The 27,887-nt window shown below is 42.3% G+C and overlaps 1 protein-coding gene across 1 annotated transcript; it reads right to left on the reverse strand.

Annotated features, from left to right (window-relative positions):
• Positions 1–618: 618 nt before the first annotated feature.
• On the reverse strand, positions 619–27,748 carry LOC308370761 (constitutive coactivator of PPAR-gamma-like protein 1 homolog). Its single transcript, XM_080845466.1, has 17 exons — positions 27,019–27,748; positions 24,570–24,816; positions 23,760–23,842; positions 22,788–22,916; positions 21,493–21,583; positions 19,693–19,796; positions 18,740–19,005; positions 17,678–17,762; positions 16,273–16,494; positions 10,020–10,191; positions 9,174–9,423; positions 8,700–8,814; positions 7,539–7,748; positions 6,846–7,044; positions 5,779–5,917; positions 5,278–5,374; positions 619–2,625 (listed from the first exon to the last, which is right to left on the reverse strand). Exons 1-17 carry the CDS (start codon positions 27,490–27,492, stop codon positions 2,293–2,295), a joined length of 3,216 nt encoding a protein of 1,071 aa, XP_080701592.1. The 5' UTR covers positions 27,493–27,748; the 3' UTR covers positions 619–2,292.
• Positions 27,749–27,887: the final 139 nt, after the last annotated feature.

A 27,887-nucleotide genomic window follows, 5' to 3' on the forward strand; every position in this document is an offset into this window, starting at 1 on the left:
TTTTTGCTTTTAAAGTACCTATATTACAAACATATTTGGAATTTGCAGTATGTACTGAGACTAATGGATATATATGCGCATGACACGCGCATCGTATTTAGTATTTAGTTAAATCAATTGTAATGACTGTGATATATTTTTAAATGAAATATTAGATTTTTATCTTGATATTCAATTTTTGCACAGGCTAACATAATTAAGCCCATCAAATGTATGCACCTCATTGTTACATTTTATTCAATTGATGGCCAGGTAACCGTTAGATTGGTCTTTTTATTCTTTCGCAAGTGTTAGCCTACGAGCCGAACCCAACCCAAATGCGTTCTAGGGTTTAAAAGCTTGGGTGGACAGAAGTGCCTTATCTTCCAGTAGGTGGCAGACTCAATCCTTTCAAATGTTTACGTCACAGGCAGCTTCCAGTTCATGAACTTCGTGTAGGCATACTGTAGTGTAGTGAGGGCGCTATTCAGTGAGTCTGATGACTAGTTGCATAAGGAAATACAAATCTTCATGTTTATATATCCCACCACTGCAAAGCACAAATGTCTCAGAAATAAAAACAATTAAACGTGATTATTCTAAAAGAATAAAGACTTTTATTAAGCATTGTAAGTTGCATTCAATTTCCTTCAAATACACCACACCACAATCCATCAACAATCACTCAAACCCAACAGTAGTTCATTCTTGTACAATCCATGAGTTAGGAAGAAACTCCCATCAACTTACATCAAGGTAACCTATTTAGTCTTGCGGGCTGGGGACTGGGAAGTACACCATATTTCTGACCACTAATGTGCAATGAAAAGCATCAGGAGGATTAGATGGAGTAAAGTTAAGTAATGATTCTTGTTTAGAGGTACAAGAAGATTTTTTTTCTCTTTCAAAAACACTAAAAGTAAACATCGAAAAGATTACAGGTTTACTCGCTTATGCTATACTCTGAATGGGAGGATCAAGCGTCTTGCCAACTCGATTCCAGCTACGAAAGAGAGGGGGGGGGTCTTTCAAGATCAAAGCTTTTTTTGATAGGTTTTTATTACTTTTTTTCCCAGAGAGATGTGCTAATATGAATGCAGAAAACAGCAACAGAGAACAATAATGTATACAGTTATGAGTACACCAGGGTTAACAATATTAAAAGTGGCTAGATAAACTTTTTGTAAGTTTTTTTGTTTTGATTAAATGCAACAGAGGTCAAAAACCCACAAAAATGTAAGGTTAGAGCAAATCAGTTACGGACTAAACAGTTAACATCTTTGATAGGACTATTACTGATTATCTGCCTTTTAAATTTTGCGAATGGGCACAGTACTTGTAGAGATGGAAGAAAAAGGACAAACATGCATAACTACACACTTTTTTTTTAAATTGGGAACCATGCAGGAATTTGAGCTGAAACAGTAGTACTAAGGTTCTACATCCGATTCAAGAAACCACGTTGATCGTTGATCACAGATGCATGGAGAGTTCGGACACACACAAAATAAAAACCTAATTGTGGTTTATTTTATAATCTTTTTAAATCGATCATTTGCATCTCCTTGTGAATACATCTTTTTTTTGAGAAAAAAACGTTTCTTGACATGTTACTTATAGACCTAAAAGTTATGACCATGAATTCATCTGAACTTAAGCTGCTGTATTTAACCTACATTTACTTAATTTTTTTTAAAACATTCTGCACGTTTGTTTTTTCAAAAACAATTAAAACCCACAATGATGACCGATGTAAGAAATGTGGTTCCGTTTCTGTCTTTTCATTTGTGAGTTTATCTTATCAAAAAGAAAAGCATTTACTGTGACAACAAAAAATCAATTACAATGGCAAATATATATGGTGCCAAGTACTGGAAGAGTCTCTCAAACTATGTCCTATAGACTGCCAATTTTTTTTCGGCTTCAGTTAATCAAGAGAAATAATAGAAATTAAAGGTAACACGTCTATCTAACCAGTTGGAGACATGTAGATATCAGTGAGTTGGGAGTGCACGCCTCTACTCCATGTTACTGGTTGTATTTCCTACAGACCTGGTAGATTTTGTCATTTGTTACTTAACCAAGAAAAGTCATCGTAGCACTTGTTTTCACTATTTGACAGTGAGAGAGGGATTTTATTTTTCGATTTTCGTCCTCACATTCCGTTTTGTTTTATTTCCTTTCTTGCTTTTTGAGAGGAAAAAAATTAATGTATACCAACCGCAGGCTTTCCATCCTTCCAGGTATTCCTAACCTAACTCTGGTTCCTTCTCTATTCCTTCACCCTCTCTATAAAAATAGGTTTGTTTTTCTTTACTCTTCTGTTTTTAAGACAGCGGGGCCCAGAGACTCGTCTCTGTGGCCCTCACTGTCTGTGGTTAGTGCATTTAAGTGAGGATTAGTATTGCACATCTTAGAGTCATTACTGAAGGCACTTTCGGCTGGACCGGACACTGGCTCGTTGTTACTGCTGTCGTCCGGTTTACCGTTGAGCTGCTCGTCCCGCACCTCCAGGCCGTTTTCGGCTGCCGGGCTCTCTGGCGACAGCTCCAACGCCGCCGACTTGGTCTCCTCGATCTTGCTGGGCTTCTTGCGCTCCTTCGCTGCTGTGTCACTCACTGAAGAGGAGATGTACACAGGCTTGCTCTGGGGGCCAGAGAGGAGACAGGCAAACTGTTAAAGATGCTGCTAGCCTTTAGCAGTCAGCTTTGTCAAAATTGTTTCTAGTCCAACAATAATGATGGTGTAATTCTGAAAACTGAGCTAACCAATATTCTACACAACTGACACAAAGAATTAATATGCATAGAGTGCTCTATTAGTTAGAGAGATGACGGACAAGAAAACCACATTACAAACAACAAGCAGACAGATAAAGGTGCAGTTCACAGATTGTGTCATCTAAAAATATGAATGTTTCTAGACCTATGGTGATGTTTTGCTGAATGCAAATATACAGAGCTCACCAATATTCTATGGGTCTTGTTACTCTGTTGTAGACTTTTTACTGCAGTTAAAGGGATAGTTCGGGATTTTTAATGGGACCTAATTGTGGTTGTGTGCATGACACTGGTGATCGGGGAGGCCATACAGATTCATGTCAAAAATCCCGAACCATCCCTTTAACTCATGCATGAAAGAGAATGGCAAATGTATGAAACCAGGGCCTTCACAAGTATAGGGTCTGCATGGGTTCTTACTTATTAATCATTTAATTCAAACATTTCAATGCAGAGAACCTCAACCAACTTCCTGAGCAGCTAAAAAAAAAAAATTGTAATGGTACTGGACAAATTGCAAGAAAGGTTCAATGAAGAGCCTTCAAGGCTTCTGTTGAAGAAACAACACAGATTCTAGTCCCCTTTTGTCGCTTGTTTCCCAAAGACTAAAATATTTAAAGATAAGTCTACAAACCGTGAAATTACAATGAAGTGCATACTGATGAGATAACTGCTAATCAGTAGGGAAAAGTTGTTAAAGGCATTGTTTGCTTGAGGATAGGATTGTGTGCAAAGCAATAATAAAAGGAATGTATAAAAAGGTAACTTATTGGCAAATAAGGTTTGTATCTGTCCCGCAGTCTAAATGCTGCTAACTAGGTTATAGCTCCCTCATATGTCATTGAAGACTTCGAAAACCAACCTTGACAGTGTACTTCATCCATAGAACAATACCACAAGACGTTAACTACAAAGATAAATAAATATATCTACAACATAAAATCCAATGTCTTGCAGAAAGACAAGTGTTTATTCCTAACACTTAAAGGCACCCAGTGCAACTTTCGAGGCTTAAAAATAAACATTCAATTTCTAGTCTTTTTTACACGTAGTAAGTTTCAATAACTCCATACCATTACATATCGACATTCAAGGAGCAAAGATGAGACGTCGTTGTGTGGTGAGAACTGATAGAAAATTGTAAACAACAACAATCGCCGCCATTAAATAAAGCAGGATTCCAGTCAATGGCCTCTCCCCACCGGCGATTGTTGTGGTTTACGATTTTCTATCAGTTCTCACCACACAACGACGTCTCATCTTTGCTCCTTGAATGTCGATATGTAATGGTATGGAGTTATTGAAACTTACTATGTGTAAAAAAGACTAGAAATTGAATGTTTATTTTTCGAGTCTCAAGCCTCGAAAGTTGCACTGGGTGCCTTTAAACACCACTTGAGCCTAGCATTACCGCTGAGGAGATAAATGCTTCTCATAAATCATCTTCTGTTTCCAAAAACCTGAAAGATGAAGTGGTGCCAAATCAATTACGAAGGGTTACTTGAGGACAATAGACACATGGCTGACAATAAGGGCGAAAGCCGTTTGGCAGCAGTGCTATAGCTGTGTGTTTTCAAAGGAATCGAACTCATGAGGTGTAGCACAAGTAGTGTCACAACTTGATGCCTTTTTTATTTCTGTCCAGCTGATTATATGATTACACATGGGGAGTTGATGGATTGATGTAATGGTTATGCAATATGCAGTCTTTATATAGAAATACATTTTTGGTGTGTTTTTGTCACCACGTTTTTTTTAGAAGGAAAAAAAAAGGTTAAGAAACAACCATTTTATGCAGAATGAAAACACATGCCTCCTGTTGAGCCAGCTCTGTAGGCTTGTAGGACCGATCAATTGTCTCTCCAGGTTAAGAGCACATACATGAAGACAGCTTGTTGAAATTCTGAAAGTGCATGGTGGAGAAATCTAAGCCCGACAGGGCTACACCCAAAGGCTTTGTTTTGAAAATATGCCCCCAACTTTACCCTAGCACAACTGAGCCTCTCCTATTTGAAATACCAACCCTACTTGCACATACACCTTCAAAAAGCTTTGGTTAATTTTCAAATGAATTGCACAGTCAGATTATCCAGATGTGTAAGACACGTCTGTCTCTATGAGAGTATCCATTATTGTTTGGATGGAGAAGAGAAACAACAGCAACAAGGGATTACAGCGTTCACCAGACAGACAAAACTGAAACATAAGCTTCTGTCTGACATCTAACTCTCAGGGTTAATTCACATTAACATGCAGTAACTACATGTTGTCACAAGAGGAATATCTATTGCAGCTAATGATAAAAATGAGGAAGAATCCAATGTGCTGAATCCAGAAGCTGGATTGTGCTGAATCCAGAGGCTATTACAACGACCTGGACACCATTCATGAAGGCTATTCTTTTGACATGCCTTATAACACAGCAGTACTCGTGTGGTTCTGGTCTTCCTCAGTGTGTTAAATGAGCTAATGATGTAGTATAAGTGGACCTGATCGTTCAGCAAGGCCAGTGACCCACCTGATATGATCCCGGACTCTTGAAACCTCTGCCTAGGAATTTGGTTCCTCGACCAAAGGTCCGAATCACCGGAGTGGAGATAACTCCTCTGGGTCGACTGAAGAAAAACATACAAGACGTGACATGCAATTATCACAGCTGATTTTTTTTTAGCTTAACCATAAGTAAAGGTCAAAATTCTTTATAGCCACAGCAGCTTAGATACTCTTAAAAGTTCAGCAGAGAGATGATGATGGGATCATGTTGATTATTAACAGGAAACAGAAATGTTAATTGGGTAGATCACTTTTGACGAGGACATATTGAAAATATCAGCGCAGTACTTAAACATCAAAAGGACTTTCAATAAAATGGGAGTTTACCCACTCAATATTTAAAAAGATACAACCAAATGCAAAACAAGAAATTGTGTTTTGTTTCCTGCCCAGCCCCTGCATTGTTTTGCTAGAGGGTTGGGATGCCAATGTCACTGCTCCATGGCAGTGCCAGTGAGTGACTCACCCTCTGTTTGGTCCCCCGACAGACACCACCTGGATGGGGATGGCGCCTCGTCCGCGTCCACGGCGACTGCCAGCCCAGTGGCCCACAACCGTGCCAGCGATCTCCAGTTTGCCACCTTGTGAGGAGATGGTCTGAAAGCCTAGCAGGCCAAGGAGCAGAGTCATGACAAAATGGCAGTCAGGGGTAAACAACAGTGTATGCCTCAGAACTAAGAAGTTTTGAGTTAAAGGTCTTGGAATTGAATTATGTTGTGGTGGCTTTTGCCTGCGATTTTAAAAGCACCATTTCGTTTTTCTTAGTTTTTGAACTTTTGGTCTCATTCCCCAAAAGGACTGACAAGGTCCTGGATATTAAGGCCTTTTTTGTTGGGGGATTAATTATGCATTGTGTTTACTTACTAGCCTGAGGCTAAACCTTATTGGGTAACACACTAAGCAACTAATTTACGCTTGTAGCCCCCAGTGGCCAGAGTCACACTTGGGCTTGGCTCCAAAACAGAAAAACTAAATGCAATTTAAAGTTTGGCCTTGCGTATAATAATAATAATAAACTTTATTTATATAGCACATTTCATGAAAAAGAATGCAGCTCAAAGTACTTAAGAATTGTGGATGGCTTAGAATGCTAATATTTAGCACATTCCCCACCTGCACACCTGGCTGAACACAACGCCTGGTCATCAATTACAGTTGTGACATGACACGGACACTTCCAAGAGAAGTCCTTGGAGCAGTATATATACATACATATATATACACGACAGCCTTGTATGCAACTGAGAACCTTTAACCTTGACCATATATTCAGAACAATTTTTGGAACAAAGCAAAGTCGTGTTCAAGCACATCAGCCATCAAACAACACTACCTTAAACATTTGTATGAAAAAGAATGTCAAAGGAATGAAACCAGGGCTGTCGCAAGTAAATCATGGGTTCTTTAAAATGCTTAATCATTTCATTCAAACATTTCTATGCAGAGAACCTCGACTTACTTCCTCAACAGCTAACACATTTTGTAACAGTACTGGTCAAAAATTAGACTATGTAAACATACTAGGGCTCTTACCAGGCACACATCTTCCCCTGCCCGGAGGGGGTGGCATGGGTGGTGGGGGGTAGAAGTTGCCGTTGGGTGGGGGGTAGAAAGGCATGCCATGTGGCGGTAGTGGCGGTGGGGGAAAGGGCACGGGGTGCAGTGGCCGGGAGAAGTTCAGTCCCTCCAGGATACCCTGGCGCATCTTCTCCACCTTAGCCACAAGTTCAGTCTGCATGTGCATGCGCGTGCACACACACACACACACACACACACACACAAAAACACACACACCCATGAGGGACAGCTGGGTTTTAACCAGTCAAAATGTTTGGATAACTCCACTTAGATCTTAGAAGTATCTGATTGCCATAACTCCAGTTTTCAATATCAAATACGAAATGTAGGACAAACGGCAACATGGCACTCTTCCCGTCTAGTGTGTAGTCCAATTTCTGCACAAGGCTAAATGCTACTCCAGACTTCTTAATATTGTAAGTGCAATATAACTTGGGTAGTATAACTTATTATAACAAGCTTTATTTTTAAACAACTGCCTCAGAGGTTCGGCAACTTCTGGCACCATAGGGACCGGCTTGTAACTGTTGCTGTAAGGTGACATTTAACCTTTGGTGTAAGTAGTATAATTATTACAATTTGTAAATAAATGCGCCAGAGATGCCACTGAGGTGGGCAAAGCAGGCTAGGCCAGTAGAGGGACCATACCTGACCATCACAGAGGTCGATGAGTGGGGCCTTGTCCCGGTTAGCCCTGATCAGTTTGCTCTGGAGCAGCTTGCCATCAAAGTACATCCAGGGGCAGCAGTGTTCCCAGGGGATGGGCTGTCCGCACACGTCGTTGGCGAACAGCGCCATGTCCACGCCGCTCATGAAGAGCGCCGCCAGCTGCACTCCGCGTGGGTCCAGGTTGTCGATCTGTAGTAGGGGGGGGCACACACACAAGCGCTAAAGGGACAGGTGTCTCTGTGAGGACACAATGTGATGCGACCCCCCCCCCCTTACCTCTGCCAAAAAAGCCATTCTATTACCTCAGTCACTAACACACGCCTCCCCATCCCAGGACAAACACTTGCGACCCCGACCCCCACCCCCTCCCTCAAATCAGCAGTCAAGCAAACGCAAAGCATACAGCAAGCACAAGCAACCTCACCCTTCTCCCCCCCCATAGCCCACCCACATCACCATATCCTAGCCAGCCGGGCAGCACAGAGCAAGCAGCCTACAATAAGCCAGCAGAAGCGGCAGAAGCGATCACGCTTCGACAAGAGCCACACAAAAGCAAGACGGCAACACTGCTAAGGACACACAAAAAGCGCACAGCTCATGTGGATGGCTTACACAGTGGTGCGTTGTCGTTTGCTTATCTTCTTTTTCTAAGCAAACTCATTTTGGGATCGATCAAAAAAAAAAAAAAAAACAGGCAGGCAGGAAAGGCCTTAAGAGCGCTTTTGTTAGCACATTCAACCTGCTGAGGTTGATAACGGTAAACCATCCACACACACACAAGAAAATAAATAACCAAAAAAAATAAACACACGCTCCTCGCATTTGTGTCACCCACAAACATATGCGAGATTTATCTTTTCCCTGCAAAGCCAGCTCTTTAGGGAACCCATGCTTTGATAGCGCATTAGGGCTTGTTTCATTTAAGCACATTATCTTATATGCCATATCCATATGAGGAGTGTCCAGTGAAACACTGCAACCTAAAGTCACACTACATCCGAGATTCATTCTGCAGGATCCCTCTCAGTTTGCCCAAACGTGTAACTAGGCCTACAGACCCAATTTTGAGGTTTTGCTGTGAACTGCGAGTTAAGAAATATTCACGACACACTCCTCATACAACAGTCCCTACAGAATCACCTTCAGTTCCTGCAGCTGGTCAGGTTCATAAAGTTTAGGAGAAAGTGCTTGGGCTAGGAAAGCGTCTAGTTCGTTACGACGTAAAAGTCTTACTCCTGGCCATTGTAACATAAACCTGAAGCAAAACACAAAGGATTAAAAAAAAATATTACAGAAACACATGAACTGATTTTTATTCAACCATGTATATTCTATTTTTTTGCAGGTCAAGTCTGCAACTCGTCCCATTTTCCATTTCTCCTTAAAAATGTAAAATGTAAAAAAAAATATGGTGATCTCGGTGCATTTTAAGCACAGTGGACATCCAATATGGCCAACATTGTCATGCTGTAGTGAAAGATAGAGCTCCAACATGGCCGGCAGTGGTATGTGGTATCATGTGCAGTGCTACGTTAGTGAACGAGGACAGGAGAAACTGGGGTATCGTGAGGGCTGTGGGGGTTGGGCAGGTGCCCCTGGTGTTGGCACACTCACCGCAACACGCAGCAGAGCACCAGGAGTGGCGTGGGCACGTTGGCAGGGTTGAGCATGGCGGGTGTGTCGGAGCGCATGCAGGCCAGGAAGGCACGCATGCGGCGGTTCTTGTCCTCCACGGCCTTGCCCAGCCACAGCTTCTTCAAGTTAGGGCAGGTCCACTCCCGGAATGGCAGCGCCTCCACCAGCTCCGGGGTGTGCGGAGATTTGCCCTTGTAGGCCGCCCACTCCTTTATAATCACTGGCAGGTCTGTGAAACAACACACACCACCAGAGGGGGACAGTTAAAGGCGAGGTCCGTGATTCTGGAGAATCCTCTTCCCTGCACCTGATGCAACGTGTTGATTGGCTGGAATTGTCTATGGCTCGGTTCAAGCCACTGTGTTTATTTCCTATTTACAGAACTGGGACTGTGCACAAACACTGGAGACCGTGTTTGAGCTGAATTTGACAAGGGGGTATAAAAGAAGAATCTGCACCATTTACCTCCCGGTATGAAAAACTACATGTCTGGCATAATCTGTCCGATATGATCTGACAAAATTTCCGACTTTTATGTATCTAGGCATTACTGTGGAAAGACAAATTCTTCTTGTTGACACAATGGGAAGGGTGTGGTCACTGATTTACAATGTGGTTTTCAAAGAACGTCAACATTTATGTTCAAGGTATAACACAAAACATTAGTTATCTTTATACATACAGATCTGGAACTAGACGTTTAACAAAACAATCGTGTTTGTTCTTAACACTATAACTGTTGAAGCGATCTCAAGGGACACAATGCTTATAGTGCACCTGCTCCTGTGTGTGCTAGTTGTATGTGTGCGTGGGAGTGTCACTCACATTCAGGGAGGCGGTTTCTCCTGACGGCGAGTCTCTCTGCCTTCTTCTTGGCCTCGGCCAGGCTGAAGAGAACTCCGTAAACATATTGACGAATGGGCCTGAACAGCTGCACCGCGGACGGCAGCTCTTTGTTTGCCTCGTCCTCAATGCTCACTGATATCTTTATCTCTCCCTGCAAGGCAGAGGCCGTCAAACACAGACAGCGACAGTGTTAGCACCACACAAGGGGCTGAGGGGACTGGGATTGCCGACATAAAGAAAAGTCCCACGCACACATCAGTGGGTTCACTCAATCCCCTGACAGGACCTAAACCACACAGAGGCATTTCCACATTCCTACTAATACTAACGTGCAAGGATGCGGAACAAAAAAATCCACTGTGCCATTATATTATGCACCAGACAACACAACTGACGACACTCGTAATTGTGAATGCTATAACACAGGGGTCTTCAACGTTTTTCAGGCCAGGGACCCCCAAACTGATGGCGAGATGAGCAGAGACCCCCTACTATATAAATTGCATACAATTTTGTTTATAATATACTGGGCCTAGTGCCAAATGAACATAGCTACCCTGTCATTGTGTATTCAATACTAAGCTATTCAAATAATACAAAGGTTAATATATTCATTACATTTTTTTTTTTTTACATTGAATTTAACCTAACATTTTTGAACAACGAATTTAACTTAACATTTTTTAACAATTAATTTAATTTAACATTTAACAACATAAAAGGTAAAGGGTGGCCGTGCCACTGCCATTTATAAACATACATTTACAAACAACTCAACAATTAATTACAACTTATTAAAATAATTCACAGATATATGTTTTTATTTCATCATACATAAAAAAGGGACAGAGAATCCTCAAGCATCTTTCGATGGCACACATTCTCCCTCATTAGTGAGATGTATCTTCTTTTCAATAACTCCTGACTGACACGATCCAACAGATGACGGAGGAGGAGTCTGGCGCATGGAGTTGTGCTGACAACATATATGTTATAGTGAGATTGACAGGTCAACAAATCAATCACACCGCTAGGAAGTTGTTAAGATTGTAGGAAGTAGCATGCTAACATTAGCTAGGGGGCTCATACACCTCGCAAATCCTCTCAGACTTATTTTTCTGTTCCAATTAACGTTTTTTGACCTTGTACAATGTCTATTTCTCTTTATTTATTTTTTAAATCTAAGCAAAAAAAATGTCAAACTAATAATTTATTGGTACAAACAAGACCAGCTATGGAGTTTGGTCCGCCATCTTTTATTTTTGATCTTCGCGCTCTTTAGACTTGAGCAGAAACGCGATCTGATTGGCTAGTGCCTGTGCTGTCGTATTTGCATGAAAGGTGCTGTGAGTGAACCGGTGCCAAGCTTGAGAGAGCTCCTGTGGGTAGCTGAATGTGTCGATTGGACTGAAAGATAAAGTCTTCTCGATCAATTTATACGTTCGATATAATATGTTGGAAATTAAAAAAAAGAATTGTCTTATCAACCAAAGATTTCGCGGACCCCCTGTTGAAGACCCCTGCTATAACATATAAACCACAAATTCTACATCTCCGGGCAGAATACATGCAGCCATACTGAAACAGAAAGGTAGTGCGACCTGCATTGGATTTACAAATAAAACACTCTCAGTTCAACTGATTCAAAAGGTCAGCACTCTATAGACAATGAGGTTTAAAACAATACTTCATAAATATGTTTCAGACAAGCCCCCCTTCTTCATTGTCTTAATTGATATAATTCACACAAACAGTACACAACAATAACCAGATACGTTCTCAACTAAAATAAAGAAGTAATTTATGGCAATCATTTTCAAAGTAAAATGTTCTTTTTATATGGCTTCTAACTTCACTGTTGGCAGGGAGAAAGCTGCCAATTACAAGTTTAGGATTTTTCTTGACAATTGGGCATGGAATGATGTGGGGTAAAAGTTTAAATGTGAAACACTGCTTGATAGATGAGGAAATGGGAAGGAGATGAATGAATATGGAAGAATTCTTCAACAAGGATCATTTAATGAGTTCATCCTTCAGATAGAGCGCTGCCTTCTGGCATTAATGAAGAATTTCCACTGATTTGTGGCATGTAGTTTTAAGGGTTTTGCAGAAAGTTGGCCGATGTATGCATTATGATTTTCTTACATGCCGCTCCAAGTAATACAAACTTTAATACAAACTCCTTGAACACTTGCACAATGAGAGCGATGTCCCTACTGTAGTTTTGGCATTAAACAGCCTTATCTTTTTAACTGTTAGCCTCCAGTTTAGTTGAGTTCAGAGTGACTGTGTAGCTTTTAGAGTGCAGTACATATAAGCCTAGTGTCTTGTGTAGTTACATCAAATTTTGGATTGTGACTAGTAACCCTCCTATTAGCTGATTAGAAGATGTACAATACTGACAGACTCTCTCTCACTAATAATATGTAGACAGGGTAACGGTAAACAAAACATAGCTTGTTAACTTGGAAAGTAAAAATAAATGCAACAATAACTCTGTCGGAAGGAGAGATTTGACCTCTCATTTGCATCAGAGAACAATGCAGAGGATGAGCTCCATTTTGTTTGATTAGTGAGCTGTAAACACTAAACAAACAAACCCATCCCAAAGGGCACCACTTCCTGGTCATGTCCCGGCTCTTATAGGCTGTTTATACAAAGTCTAGTTTGTCTCCGTCCGTAAAGTTCAGAATACAGATAGCCCTATCATTTAGACGAACACTCTTTATCCGCACACGGTATCCACAACGATCCGAATCAGGGGTAGAAAGTGAGTAGATTTGAATCGGTACGGGGGCTGGTGTCCGTCTGCACGGATTCAGGCAACCTGGTGACGTCATTGCCCCACGTGATCGCTTTGCGATCTCCAACCAATATACAGTATATATCACTTGTTCTCCCTCAACATCTCACTCGTGGTGGGTCTCGAATTCACTCTAATTAATCCAGCCTACTGATTTTTGTTTAGCCTCCTATCTTGATCTAATTCTTTTTATTCAGACGTAACATAACTTTCATGACCACAAATATAAATTGGCCAGCTTTTTTCTTCATATATTAATGTAGAATGGTCGGAGCAAAGCCTCATGGGAAATGCTCAAGCTCAGCCTCTCAATAAAGCAAAGGCATTTAAACAACTCACAGACATGTCATGTTGCACTGTTCCAAACTCTTTATTATCAATAGAAAATAAAATTCATTTTCGCATAACCTATAGTCTGATCTGACCACCGATTGTATTAACCACCATAATGTATTACTGTGCAGATTAAATGTAGGCTATGCGGTTAGGCTAAACGTTGCTAATTGTAGCTTGTCTACTGGCTGCTTACCCGTGTCCTCCTGTCTTCTTCTACGTTTTTTCAGTTGTCTGTAGCAGCGCTAAAGCGCCACCAACAGGCGTGGGGTATGTACTACAGTCAGTTCATCCCAAACGGGTGTGTTAGTCTTTACGCAAATCTCTCGTTACCAGGCTCCATCCTTACGCAATTAAAAGATTTGATAGGTGTGAAAAATGAATCAGTGAATCTAGACTCCGTGTAAAGGGGGCCTGAGAGAAGCCTGTGCTACAATTATGTTTAAAGCACACAGGCATTACTCCCCTAGCTCACACTTCAAACGGAAAATATGGAGACATTTTACCACAAAAAATCTTTAACAACAAAGAAAAATCTCCTTTCAGCCTTTCAATGAAAACTTGAAGCAAAAAAGAGGCTAAAGACAACACTCAACAACATACAGTATGCATCATCTCTGAAAATTTGGTGGAGTAAATACTCTCACAAAATAGTCAGCGGCCAAAAAACATTCATAGTTTTTTTAAGTAAAGGGGAAAAAGTGGAAAAAAAAAAAAAAAAACGGGACCAAATTTATATTGTAGTGGCCGATTTATGGCTGACTGGTATATTTAGCTCCTGCAGCACTTCAGGGACAAGTCACGGAACTGGGGAAGACACGTGCTTTTCTCTCTTCTTCTCCTCCTTCTACCCTTGAACCTCAAGAGTGTCATTAACACACACAAACTGGCCAGAGCCTAGATAATAGAACAAACCTCACGCCACCACCCTGAACACAACAATCAGTGATGAAACAGTAGCAACCATTAAAAACAGTACGTGAACATAATAAGCATATGACAGATGTGTACATCTAACAAGGACACAGCAGGTGTAGGGAGTGAGATCTGACCTTTGTAAGCACAGAGTACATCTATGTGTACTTAAGCTTAAAAAGGATGTGATGCGTGTATGGCTATTAAGCTGGTGAAAGACATGGTGTAGGTTACCCTTGTGAGGACATTGGAGATGCATGTGTCTCTAAACCCCCAAAAAAAGGGCACCCATCGCCAAAATTATTTATGAAATTAAAAATAATAATAATAAATTAAAAAAACACAGAAGGATATTTTCAACTTATATTTTAGTAGGGTAACTGATTCTCCCTCATTTGATTGGCTCATTGATGGCCTGATCCAAGTTAAAAGGGAGCGGCTACTCTGAGCTGCTTGCTGCAGTTCCCTGTCCTTCTACTTCTTGAGGCTGTCTTTTTTTGGTATTATGCTGCAAATTTTGATAATGAGATAAATCAATGTTATGGATAATAATTTTACTGTTTTCTGAAGGTTAAAGGTACAATATGCAACTATTATGCTTCAGGATTAGGGTTAGGATAAGCAGTTTAACCTTAAAATAACAGCTTAAAAAAATTGGGGCGCTACAATGACTTTTAATATGGAGAATTGCGTCCGTGCCAATGGCATAGCAGGGTTGATAGGCATATAACTGCGTTCAGTAGTTTTGCCTGCCGCAGCCCGCCGACCTGACTTTGATTACCTTCTGCCGATCTAGTAAGTAGCTTATTTGCCGTCTTGCTTAGTCTTGTGTTGCACTTGATTGATGTTTGACTGTGTAAGGACAGTCGTTGAGTAACTAGTTTGTCATAATGTCAAAGTCAGCACATTTCAAGAGATTTCGATAGTTTTAGCTGCTAGCATACCTTTAGTGAATAGCTATTAATCCTTATTGCACCTTTAAAGCATAAGCAGCATTACACTAATTATGCTGTTCTCACGTGTTTCCTCTTCAATGGCAGGATAAGACAGCTAGCTTACATTTCCCTTATTTTACTCTTTTTCACCCTCCTCAATTACTCATACAAATTTGATCGTTGTAAAACAGGCAAAACGAAGAGGTACATAAATATCACGTTAAACAATGTGGGACAAGGATAGCATGACACCGAGAGCTAGCATAGTTTACATGCTATTTTCTAGCTGTGAATTCTCGTGACATTTATAAACATAAATTCAACATACTTTCGAAATTGTCTAAACGGCATTTATACAACACAAAATATGCACTTTCAGACAAATAATGTCATTTAACATGACAAACGTCAGTAAACAGCTGGACAATGCTTTGAATTCAAGTTAGTTGTTTGTTTATTTTTTTAGGAAACGTCGGACGAGTTATGTTTTCAGACGTAATGTTTTCAGCGGCACTAATGTTGTTGTTAATTTATAACAAACAACGTTGGGGGATTGCACAAACACCGTCATTACCTGTTTGTCTGATGCTGCAGGTCAGTGAAGAAATAGGCTGCACCGGTTTGCCCTGGCGCTAAGCACTGATGTGGGGGATGAGGAGGGAGGGCCGCGGCGGGGGCTTGTGAGCACCGCAGGGCATTGGCATAGAATATGTATTCTATGTCTATGCCGCGGAGCGAAATTCACACAAGAATTCAAATAAATGCCCCCTCAGATATCAAAACACATTTGGGGAAATTGACAGAGAGACTAATTTGTATTCTAAAAATATTGATGAAGGAAAAAAAAGGGCTCCAGCAAAAAGGGCCCTTTTTCTCAACAAGGGCACAAGGGCTGGTGCTTGAGCACCACTAAGGGTCTATCTGTGCACGTGCCTGATGTGGCGCATGTATAAGCATCTACCCTCACTGAGGACTTGCTATGATGACTCTTGCGATGAGAGTGTAGATACATGTACTGTATGTCTATGGGTGTGGAAATAGACTATAAAAGGTTAGACCTATAAGGACATGGTACATATACAGTTAATCCACCTTACTGTTGACACAGAATGTCAAGGGCTTTAGGCCCTTATGAGTACCTGGGTTGCTCATTCGCAACACACTTTGAATTACCTACGTGTGGTAATTGCTGAGTAAATAAACTTCCCTTTCCTAAAAGTGACATGATGACACAATGACCTCTGACCTTTGTGAGGACATGGTAGATGTAGGGGTACATGAGGCCCTTCTTGTGCCTGTGCTCTGCCACACGCAGCACCTCCGGGGCCACCAGGGGTAAGGGGGGTGTAGTGATGTCCATGTGGTTCCTGGTTGGCATAGAGAGCAGCGACGGGATGGAGGCGTTGACGCAGTGCGGGATGACCACGTCCAGCCCTGGGCTCAGAGGGGAGGACACACAGGGGTCAGTCTGGGGAAAAAGCACAAGAGGGAAATGAGGAGAAGCTGCTGTTTCATTACAATAGGACACAAATACACATGTAGCTGTCTATATGTGTCAGGTCAACATTACATAACGAGGGTTTTTGATGTCACAAACAGGCATATAGGAATGCCATTTGACTCTCATAAGGATATACACACCCACACAAAATACATATCTGTTTCTCTCGCTCATACATTATATATATGGGGTTTCCAGTGTCAATGGATATACACATCCTCACATATAATACGCATCGCTCGCTCATACATTATATATTTGGGGTTTCCAGTGTAAATGGCCCGCAGGGCTATGATTCATGTTCATTCATGTTTATCTGTTTCAATAAACAATTTGCCCGACCAGGTGTTTAAACAAGGCCAGGTGTGCTTCAGCTAAGTGGTGAAAAAAAACATGCTTGAGAAAGTGGAGGGGCAAAGATGGATATAATATGGTATGATGATGACAAAACTCCTATGGAGAGCAGGAGTTTGAGTAGTTTTTGTTCCTTTTAAGTTCTGTTCATGTGCCGGAACTGGACAAAACCAATTTACTTCTACTGTTTGTTGGAGTGAGTGTGCGTGCGTGCGTGATTTTGATTTGATTTTGTGTGTGTGAGTGTGTGTGTGTGTGTGTGTTCCAAGAAGGTTCAGACCCTCCTGACTGACAGCGTGTTCCTCGATCAGAAGGCTTTATTCAGGAGCGTGTCTTAAGGGAATAACACTCTCCAGAGCAGTAGCCTCTGTGCTGTCTTCCTGGTGTCTCTACTAACAGCAGCTTACACCACTTTACAACCATCCTTCTGAGAACAGACCAGCTTTTCAAGGGATATTTGGCCCTCCTAAAGGCCAGAAAATAAGCATGTATAACGACACTTTGATGTTTCTGTGCCAGTTGTGCTTGACTAACGTGAAGATCCAGGGAAATGCAAACTCTTTTTGAAGACAATTTCTACAGCCTACTTCTCAACACCACTGAGCTACTATAGGGGCTAAATCAGCTGATGTAAACAACCGAAGGTGCTTCATACTACGTCCACACATCAATGCTTGATGCGGCAATGTTTCTCAACTCATACACTCATGTGATCTGGTATTCCTCCCAAGTTACCTGACCGACAGATCTCACTCATACCCATGGCCCATGGTGGCCTGTCTGTTCGGAGTCTTACTTTTATTTGATCCCCGAGGTCTCCGTCTGGTATGTTGTCCGTCTGATTTCCTTGTTTTTCCCATCCTTTATGGTCATTTACATGACTGTGGAATGAAGACATGCCCCTGCACATTAGTGGCAAATTATTGACAGAAAGCACACAATAGTGCAAACACCCAGCAAGGTCATTTGTTGAGCTGAATGCAAGGCCCTGTCTAAGTCATCTCCATGTAATAGCAGACAGTGCAGTTATTATGTGTGAACTTCCCAGATTCTCCGGGCACTTTTGTAACCACTTAAGACTATCCAGTTTGTATATGTCAGGGTAACAATGGCCACAGCGGGCCTGCAATATCCACTTTTCTGAGACAGAAATGGGATTGCGCTGTCTGGACCCTGGACTCAGCAGAACTTGACATATTCACATCATCTCTCAATGTTGGCCATTTTGGTCCAGCTGTACCGTGGCACATAAAATGACATCACAATCTCGTATATTTGCAAACAGTAGACAGCTACAGATTCAGATCACCATGTTGAGTTAGGGAAGAATAACACATTAAAAAGGACCCATTGTGCTTTTCCTGTTTTTCCCCTTTCTTTTAGTATGTTTTATAGCCTTTTGTGCATGTAAACGGTCTGTAAAGTTACATGCAGAAGGGAGTAACTGTCCCACAAAAAAAAACACTTCTCAGATGCCTAAAACGGGGGATTTCCATCCCTTTTCCTTTGTTACAAGATGATGCAATCTCACAATCACAAACACAATTTGCCTAGCTGACCAATCAAAGCACACTAGGCACAGTATCAGGAGGGGGAGCTTAAAGAAGCAAGAGCTCTAACATATCAGACAGAGGATGAATAGAGATGTACAGCATGAACAAAATAATGTCTTTTGAAACATTGAAGCATGTTAATCTTTTCTAGTAGACCCCAAAAATAAAATTATGAACCTTGAAAATTAGCGTCATAGGTCCCCTTTAAAATGCACGGAGTTGGAGTAGAATACATTACATTTAGCTGAATTATTGGTTCCCAATAACAAGCATGACTGGTGCATATATGTAAGCTGGGATCTCACTTGGCAGTGGTGCCGATCGACTCCTCATTCTCTGAGGATGAGGAGGTGGAGGAGGTGTTGAAGAACGCCGGGTCGCCGTGGTTGGGGCTGCCACTTCCCACGCTGCCACTGTGGCCGGGATTGATGGGAGACGACCTCTCATACAGCGGTGTGTGCTGCTTTGCTTCGTGAGGAATGTTGCCAAAGCTGTTCTGAGCTGGTAGGCCCTTCCCGTCCACAGCAGCAGAACCAAGCTCGGCCAGCGGAGTGGAGAAGGCATGCTGGACCTGAACCAGAGACAGGACCAGCCACGACGTCAACCAGCAATTCACCCTACCACTATTGCATTACAATACTTTCATTGAAAAATGTCCTTGCATTTGGCCTCAGCCATCACACCTTACACAGTGCCGGATGATCCTTCACCAATGAACAGAGCAGTGGCAGGATAAAAGAGAGAAGTGCAAGCCATCAGAACCACCTAACCAATCAAATCAACTAGTTAAGTAATCATTAGCAAGGATTTGGCCAGGTGCTGCCAATGTTACCACGTAAATTCAGTCCTTCCTCTGTTTTTGAGGTCACTAACGTCCCTTATCGATCCTTTGAATTAATCAACCATCCAATCCATTTGAGAAAAAAGGAAAGGGTCGCACTTAAAAGCATACGTCTTTTGTTTCAGTGTACCCATCACTGTACTCCAACACAAACAAACTCTTAAGAAACATACATATGCAAGGGCTGTTTTCTCTTCAGATAAATTACATTGGACACATCAACAATCACAACACACAGCTCCAAAAACATCAGAATTTAAATAATTGAATAATTTAAAAAACCCTCAGCTATAAGTGAGAAGCACGAGCACTGCACTGCTTCATCCAGCCCTGGCCACAGCCCAAGTGTAACAGGAGCAGGTGTAGAAAAGGCTCTGGCCAGGTGTGGCGCCGTAACAATAGGTGACGGTCACTAACCCCAGGTTTGATGGGAAGGGGAGCCTGTGGAATGTTGAGCGTTGGTGGAAGTGGAGGTGCGTATTGTGGCACTGCTGCAGGCACTCCGATCTGGTTTGGTCTGGCTGCAGGGGGAAGAGGACACAAAGGACTGTCAAAAGGCCAGCCACCACACCCGTCCACTCCTACTCAGCGACAGAGACACCACCCTGAAGAGGTTCTACCTCTGAGGATGCGATCTTCAACTGTTAATTGGGGCGCTACAATGACTTTTAATATGGAGAATCGCCTCTGTGCCATTGCCATACCAGGGTCCATAGGCATATAACTGCTAAATGTAGAATTGCCTGACGCCGCCCGGCTTTCTACTGTCTGCTGAACTAATAAGTAGCTTATTTGCCGTCTTGCTTTGTCTTGTTGCACTTGCTTGATGTTTGTCTGTGTTAGGACAGTTGTTGACGAACTAGTTTGTCATAATGTCAAAGTCAGCACATTTCAAGAGATTTCGTTAGTTTTAGCCGCTAGCATATCATTAGCGAATAGCAATTGATCCGGAATGCTTCTTTAAGGACTCATTTGTGGGTTCTTGTTCATTAAAAAGAACTCTTCAGTGAGTTCATTGGACTTGCAGAGTTAAAATGTAAACTTTAACTGTAAAGCACATTTAAGGTACATATATTCAGGCCTTGAAAAATGTATGCAAAATGCAGTGAGTAAACGTGTTTATCTATACAGATGAACGGGACACAAGTAGGCAGCAGCGGCTTGCTCGTGAACTCATTGCACTTCATTCTGGTCAAACAAGCTTGTGGGCTACAATGTAAATAATCTGTGGGGGGAGAGATGATCGTGAGGCCCGTTTGGATGTGTGTAGGCAGGGGCAGGCATAATTGCTATGCTTGAGCACACTTAACCATTAACAAGCCTACACATACGGCTAGAACGATCCAAAGTAAATGAGGAAAACAGATTTCACACTTTGAACAAAAAGTCTGCTCAGATCTCGCTTTAACTCTCTTGAATGTTTGAGCGGTTTCTTCAAGTTGGCCTACGGAACCCAGGGGTCAACATTGAGGGATGATTGATCCGCTCCACCACAACAAGTTTGCCATGAAAAAGTCCTGACTCAGGCTACAGGCCACAGGAAAATAAATTCACAGGCCCAAGCTGAGCACACACACACATTCTTCCAACTCAGCTTCTTTAAGGAATGAGCCTCCTCTGAATCTATGCCCTCACTTCTTTCAGGGGGTGGGGGTTGAAGGAAGTGTTTTTTTTTCTCTCACTCTGTCTTTTTCTTTTCACTACCCCCCAACTCCCCTCTAGGCAGTCACTACACGAGAGGCGCCTTTTCTTAAGGATCCTATCTGTATGCACAGGGCATAGTAACCATTCCAGAGTGCACACAAGGTCTGTGGCGAGAGGGAAATTTCTCACATTACTGCAAGCTTCTCCACGCCGGTCTGTCCCAACTCGTGAACAAACCCTGCTTCTCAGCACTCGTCCTACGACAGGAAGTGGTGTAGGACGGAATACCGGGCAGAGGCGGAAAAATTTGACAGTGTAGAGAAAAGCGTAAACTTAAATGTGCTTGAAATAGATACATTAACTATGCAACTATGCAATCGGTTAATGTTTTTTGGAGTTTGGGATAGGAGAGATTTTTTTTTTAACTTGAGAAGCACTAAATGTAATAACATGATAAAATCACTTGACCTACATTTGAACTTCTCGCTTTTACCTAGTGTGTCACAATTCACAATGATGATTTCCAGGCTCAGTTAAGTCAAGCATAAAAGCAGTAATCTGGGGCTTCCTTACCTAAATAAGGAGAGAAGTGAGGAGGCTTGCTGGCAGTCGAGTAGTACTCCACAGCCTTCTTGAAACGGATCACTTTGTCATCGGTTCTGGACTGGAACACAAGAAAGGCCGTAATAAAACACAGGCTGCGGCATGGCGCCGGCCCAGAACTGGCCCGGCTCTGGTATATCAGGGCCGGACGCCTTCCTAAGACAGCTGCTGTATCAGAGGTGTAAACGAAGAGTGAGGGCAATCAAACATCACCACCTATCATGAATAGGACAAGAGGCAAAGTCACAAAGAAAAATTCTACAAAGACGACGACGACAAAATCACACCAAAATAGCTATCCGGGTACCTTACCTATGGTCCAACCTGAGCATTTTTATTTTTTTCAGATTATTTCTTTTGAATCCATAAATGAATGTCTTCAAAATTCACAAATGGAATGTTATTTTGCTTTGGCAAGATATACAAAATGTGAAGATCATTATCCTTTGCTGCTTCACATTTACATTTAGTCATTTAGCAGACGCTTTTGTCCAAAGCGACGTACAAGGGAACGAACAGTCAAGCTACGAGCAATAGAGACCTAGTGTAACAATAAATACTATTTTACATAAGAAATACGAAAAGTGCAGGAATGTAACTGCTGTAACTACCAGTTAAGTACTAGTAGAAGTGCAAGTTAGGAAGGGAGGTGCTCTCTGAAGAGTTGGGTCTTGAAGAGCTTTTCAAAGGTAGAGAGGGACGCCCCTGCTCTGGTAGTGCTAGGTAGCTGGTTCCACCAACATGGAACTACGAATGAGAATAGTCTGGATTGTCGTACTTGCACAGGTGGCAGTGCCAAACCACACTCATTAGACGAGCGCATCATCCTGGGGGTAACATTTGCCCTTACAAGAGCATTTAAGTAGGTGCGAGCACAACCAGCAATCACTCTGTAAGCAGACATAAGTGACTTGAACTTAATGCGAGCAGCTACAGGCAGCCGGTGGAGCTCAATGAGTAACGGGGTGACGTGTGCCCTCTTTGTCTGGTAGTTTCTGTTTCTGTTATTCAGATCACCAGATATTTGCAAAATCAATGCCATTATTTTCTTTTCTGCTAGATATCTAGCACACTACTCAATGCACCTTGAAATGCTCAGATGTTATTTTTTTTCCAAAAGCTGACATGTTAAACTCTATTATTCCAACACTCGAATTAAAAAAGTTCTTCATCATGGCAACCCAATTGTTAAAATTTGACACAAAGGCTGCCTCTGCGTCTCTTCAAAAAGTAACTAAATAAATGTACCTTGAGCATCCCCCTACCTGCGAGTGCTTGAAGATGTCTTTCGAGATGGCCTCCAGGTCACTGACGTCCTTCATGTTGCGGACGTATTCAGCAACGGCCCTGATCACCACGTCGCAGGGGGGCAGGACCAGCTGGTGGGCACGCACCTGAGGCAGAACAAGCAACCCATCACACTCTTACCCAATGAAACCTCATGTCTGCGCAGAAATGTGATGGGTGTTACAAGGTTCTCAATCGGTACAGCCAAACTCTCAGGGGACTCTACAGAATGGGTCTTTCCCCAATGGCCTAAAACATACTTTTTTTGTGGTAAATGACATGAGGTTCAAATGCAAATCCTGATAATAAACACTAGATTGGACCTAGTTGCAAAACACAGATATAACTTTTAAGGGTCAATTCACCGCTGGGGGTGGGGGCCTGGGAATCCTTCTGTTTGGCTGTTGTTACATCCAATGAAATATCTTCTGTAAGACATGGGGGGTTGTAGAGGTGGTCACAGATTATGTCTTCATCACTCTTATTTTTATGGAGTGGATTTTACCAATTACGTTTCATGTCTTTAGAGGCAGTGAGAGACCATGAGGAGAGGATGATGAAATGATTTTGCACGGTGCCGATAAGTTCTGTGCCAGACCTCATTTTCACTGCGGTTGTCAAGGAAACTAGTCACCGCTGCTTTTTTGTACATCGGGAGCAGATGAGAGGCATTCAACAGCCACAGATATAGGACAGCCACTGTCATATCAACACTGATGCAAATATCCATATGTGCATGCTGTACTGACATCCGTGTGCGATATCTATAGAATATACTTACTACAAAAGTAAACAAGGACACAGACACAATATATATGCATTCATGCTTACAAGGATGTTAACAAGCTTTCCATGATTGTACCTTTATATAAACTTGAGGCCATTTGCTACAACATTCTGCAGCTTAATGCTGTGGAAGAGGGAGAAAAAGACAAGGCGGAGCACGGTACCTTCAGTGAGGCCAAGGGATGTTCTGGTCCAAGCAGACTCCAGTGGAAGGCTGCCAAGTCTTCATCAGGCAATATGTGATTACCTAGGAAAGAACAACCGGAAACAGAGACATCCATTATTGTTATTATTATAATGATGATGATGATGATGCACTCACGGTCTATGGAGAGCAACTCAGAGAGCGCAGAGACTGTGCCGAATGATCTTGCAAAAGAGTAATGATGAAGTTAAGAATGTGATCATATTCCCACACACACCAATTTATGCAGTGTTTCCCCTACAATGATATTAGGGTGGCGCCCCGCCACCCCATCGGCCCCGCCCGCCCCCCCTGGAAGCTCAAGTAAAAATATTAAATATTAAATATAAAAATATTATATCACAAAATAAGTCATTTAAGGTTACCTTTACCATAAAACATGTAAAATTATACTTATTTTTTAAGTAAAACTGCTTATCCTAACCCCTAATCCTGAAGTATAATTGTTGCATACTGTTACTGTAAGATGTTATATTGACTGCTGTCATTAAAAGACACACATGAACATCATAATTCATTTAAGTGTTTGCGCCGCGCCCCTGCCGCCGTCCCCCCCCCCCAAGCTGTAAACCTAGGGGAAACACTGCGATGTATTACATTTTGTAGCAACTACCTCTTGAGAACTTCCCTGTGGCTATTCCACAGTAATTTGTGAACATTCATAATACATAGAAACAAGCAGAATAAACAGTGGTTTATAAGCATACAATTGTCCCTGTCACTTAGAGGCAAAGAGTAAAATCTGGGCCGACACTGACGCAAAACCCACCTAAGAGCGAAGCAAAAATGACAAAGCGGTTTGGGTTCAGATCGAGCTGTTTGGCAACCTCATGCATCAGGTACTGGCTCGTGGTGAGGCTTTTGCCATTGCGGCTGAGCTTGAGGGCGTGGGCACTGAAGTAGTAAGGGATGTTGCAGAGGGCGTAGTCGGAGTCGTACGCCACCAGGCCATGGAAGCCGTTCTCTCGACATAAGGCGATCACTTCCTGGTGATGGTCCTCGATGCTCTGGACAACCTGAGGCAGGAAACAACAGAAAGAGGGCCTCACGATAAGTCAGCCAACAGGTGCTACGGAAAAGTTCTCAATTCTAATGACATATGATTACAAAAAAGACCACGTCATCCAAAGAAAACATTGTTTCATCGTCAGATTGTCAATGTATCAGATAACAGACGGACAGATTAACAGCCACGAGCTCTAGGCAATCTTAGGTTTATAGATACCAACAAAAGCCAAAACACCATTTGCTTTTGATTCTCAGTTACAAAAGCGAAACAGTTTGTGAAGCAGAAAGGACAAATATTTGGGATATTTGTCACTGGCACATAATAATAAATATAATAAGCTGAGAAAGCAAACTGAATCCTTAATGCTCATTTCAGTCCCACAGTGGTTCAGTGTGATGCTACTTTGTCTCAATTTCACTCGACGTGCCGATTCCCCCATGGTGGGTCGTCCATTTCGGGAAAGGCCTCTAAAAGTTAGTCTGGCCCTTCTGGCTTCATCTGTGTTTCAGAACAGAGGTGACGTGAGCATCCCGACAAAGAGCCAATTGCAGCGCTCACACCGCCCGAGGACTCACACACACTGCCTTTCTTCGACAACCTATTACAAGCTGGGAAAGGAGGGACTTTCCAGTGGACCAACCAGGAGCCGGTACTGAACTCCTCAGCGACCCTCTATGCCTAGCTGGTGTGAAGGGCAGACCCAAGGAAATACGTTTGTATGACAAACTGCTCCTCTGTCAATGTGAAACCCAGTGCTATGTTTTGCTAATTGAAATTACATTATTGTATTTTTGCATTTGTAATGGCAACTGATACAACTGTAAAACTTGTGAACTCATGCACACTCTAAAAAAAAGTTGTAGCTGTAAAAATAAAGGACCAGATTTGCATAATTCATATTTAGTGTCAGAATTTGTGTCAGACCACCCTTAGAGTGTAAAGAAAATGGCATGCTTGTCTTACAAATCTCAGAGACTAAAACACTGGATAGAAGATAAACAATGACTTAAGTTACTAAAGTAAACAATAATATCTTTAATACCACCTCCTTTTAACTAGTGCATTTTTTACTGATCCAATCCACACATTCATGTCTATCTGTTATGGTTGGTTTCTGCAGCAAGAATGGCGTTTCTATGTTAAACAAAGGAAAGATAGGCCTACCATTACAATGATCACATGGTGCTATTCAACATTAATCTGTCTACGTGAGATAACGTGGACGTACTTCGATCCTGAATTGATATTTGATATTGAACTGTTAAACCAGTGAGCTGGGTGGCTCAGTTAGGGTACTTGCCTCAGTCCACCCATCAGGTGAGAATGACTAAGTTACTTAGGATTGCAAGGAACGTTAACTCACAAACATCTGGACATCTTCGGCTGATACACTTGAATCAATCACTGAAGTTAAGTTTGACAATCCATCTCGCAAGAAACTGACTGGTTAGCTATCTTATCACTTTTCCAGCCGGTTAATCTTGAGCAAGTTGGGCCCATATCTTATGCATCGTTAGTTACCGTTGTCTTATGTTAGCTGACGTACAAACACATGTAAGACACCACGATGAGCTGGTTAAGTAAAAAAAAAAACGTAGGATAAGGTTTAAACCTAGTAAGTGTAGCGTTAAATTAGCTGTCAGTTATCTAGCTAGCCAACTTACTAGCTAACGTTAACGGTTTGGATGAATGGGTCGTATTATGGCAACAGGCTTCACAACTGTCAAGTTGTTGAGCTAACTAACGTTAGTCAGCTAACAAGTTTGATAATGTCAGATTTAGCTTGGTAGCACGCCGCTGACCTTGATGAGTAAGTGTTTTAACACATTAAGCAGGCTTCCGAAAATATAGTAGGCATATGCAGCCGTAACAGCTGTCAGAAACTGAAGTGTTGGTCACATAATCAGTTCACATTTCACACTGACAGGCTTCTCTGCAGACAGACTTCTCTGCGGAACAGCTTGCTTGCTAGCTGTCTCGAGCTGGCCAGCAACCGCTATGTTGGGTAGGTAGCCAGCTTGCTAAATTAGCTAGCTAGCTATCGCTTGGATCTTTTTCAGCAAAGTTAGCTCGCTAACAAGCAATTTGTAGAAAGTGACAACTCAACATTAGCTGAGCTAGCTATTTGGCTAAGCTAAAAACCCAAATATTTGGGCGAGAGCTCAAAGCATCCCTGGCCATCAACCTGGCAAAGTATTCTCGTACTTACCCCAATGTGGAACCTGAGGAGGGCCAGTCGGATACAGTGGGCCATGCATACCGGAGGCAGGAACCAGACTTTTGGTGGTGGGGTACCTTTATTCTGGACGTGGCTGATTATCTGCTGCGCTGTCTGTCTCTCGTTCACCTGTCGCTTGACCCATTCGTGAAGACGGCCTTTCTCCAGGGCGCCATTAAAACAAACCAAGAGCTCTATGTTCCCGTTAAAGCAGGCCTTGGCGAGGGCTGCCAAGTAGCCAAGCATGTGGTTCCATTGGCCTCCACTTACCCAGTCGGTGTAAAAGCCACCGTAAAGCCGGTGGAGGCAATTCTCGGCATCAACTAGAAGCCTGAGCGGACTTTGAGGCGGTCTCTGCCTGCCGCCTCCAACCAAGCTACCCCGAGCAAGCTTTTGGAGCTCCACCGGTACGACAGCATTCGGACAGTGCTTTTCAATATACTCTTGGAACCCTTGCACACCCATGTTGTTTGAAAATGAAAATAAGTCTGACTGATCCGGTTGCTAAACGCGTAAAGTAGCTAGTAAAATATGGATAGTTGCAAGCAGCTTTCCCCAACACTGCAAAAAAAAAGGAAAACAAAATACTGCTGATGTTGATTTTTGGAATAGTGAAATCCGAAATGAATCAAATCAGGTTGCTACGGATGCATTTATTGTTTTTTGGTGAGTTTCTTTTTGGTTCATGGCTTCTGTACGCCATGTGCAGTGCTATGGAGCCATGTCCCTGGTCTCTGGATGTGTCTGGTGGTGTACGGAGAGAGAAGCCCAGTGACGCAGGGCACGTACCGTGCACAGGAAAGGAGGAGTCTGGATGGGTAACAGTGAGCGCAGTTAGGCAGGGGGGACAACTTAAAAAC

Source organism: Sprattus sprattus, assembly GCF_963457725.1.
Source record: "Sprattus sprattus genome assembly, chromosome: 10".
NCBI lineage: Eukaryota > Metazoa > Chordata > Actinopteri > Clupeiformes > Clupeidae > Sprattus > Sprattus sprattus.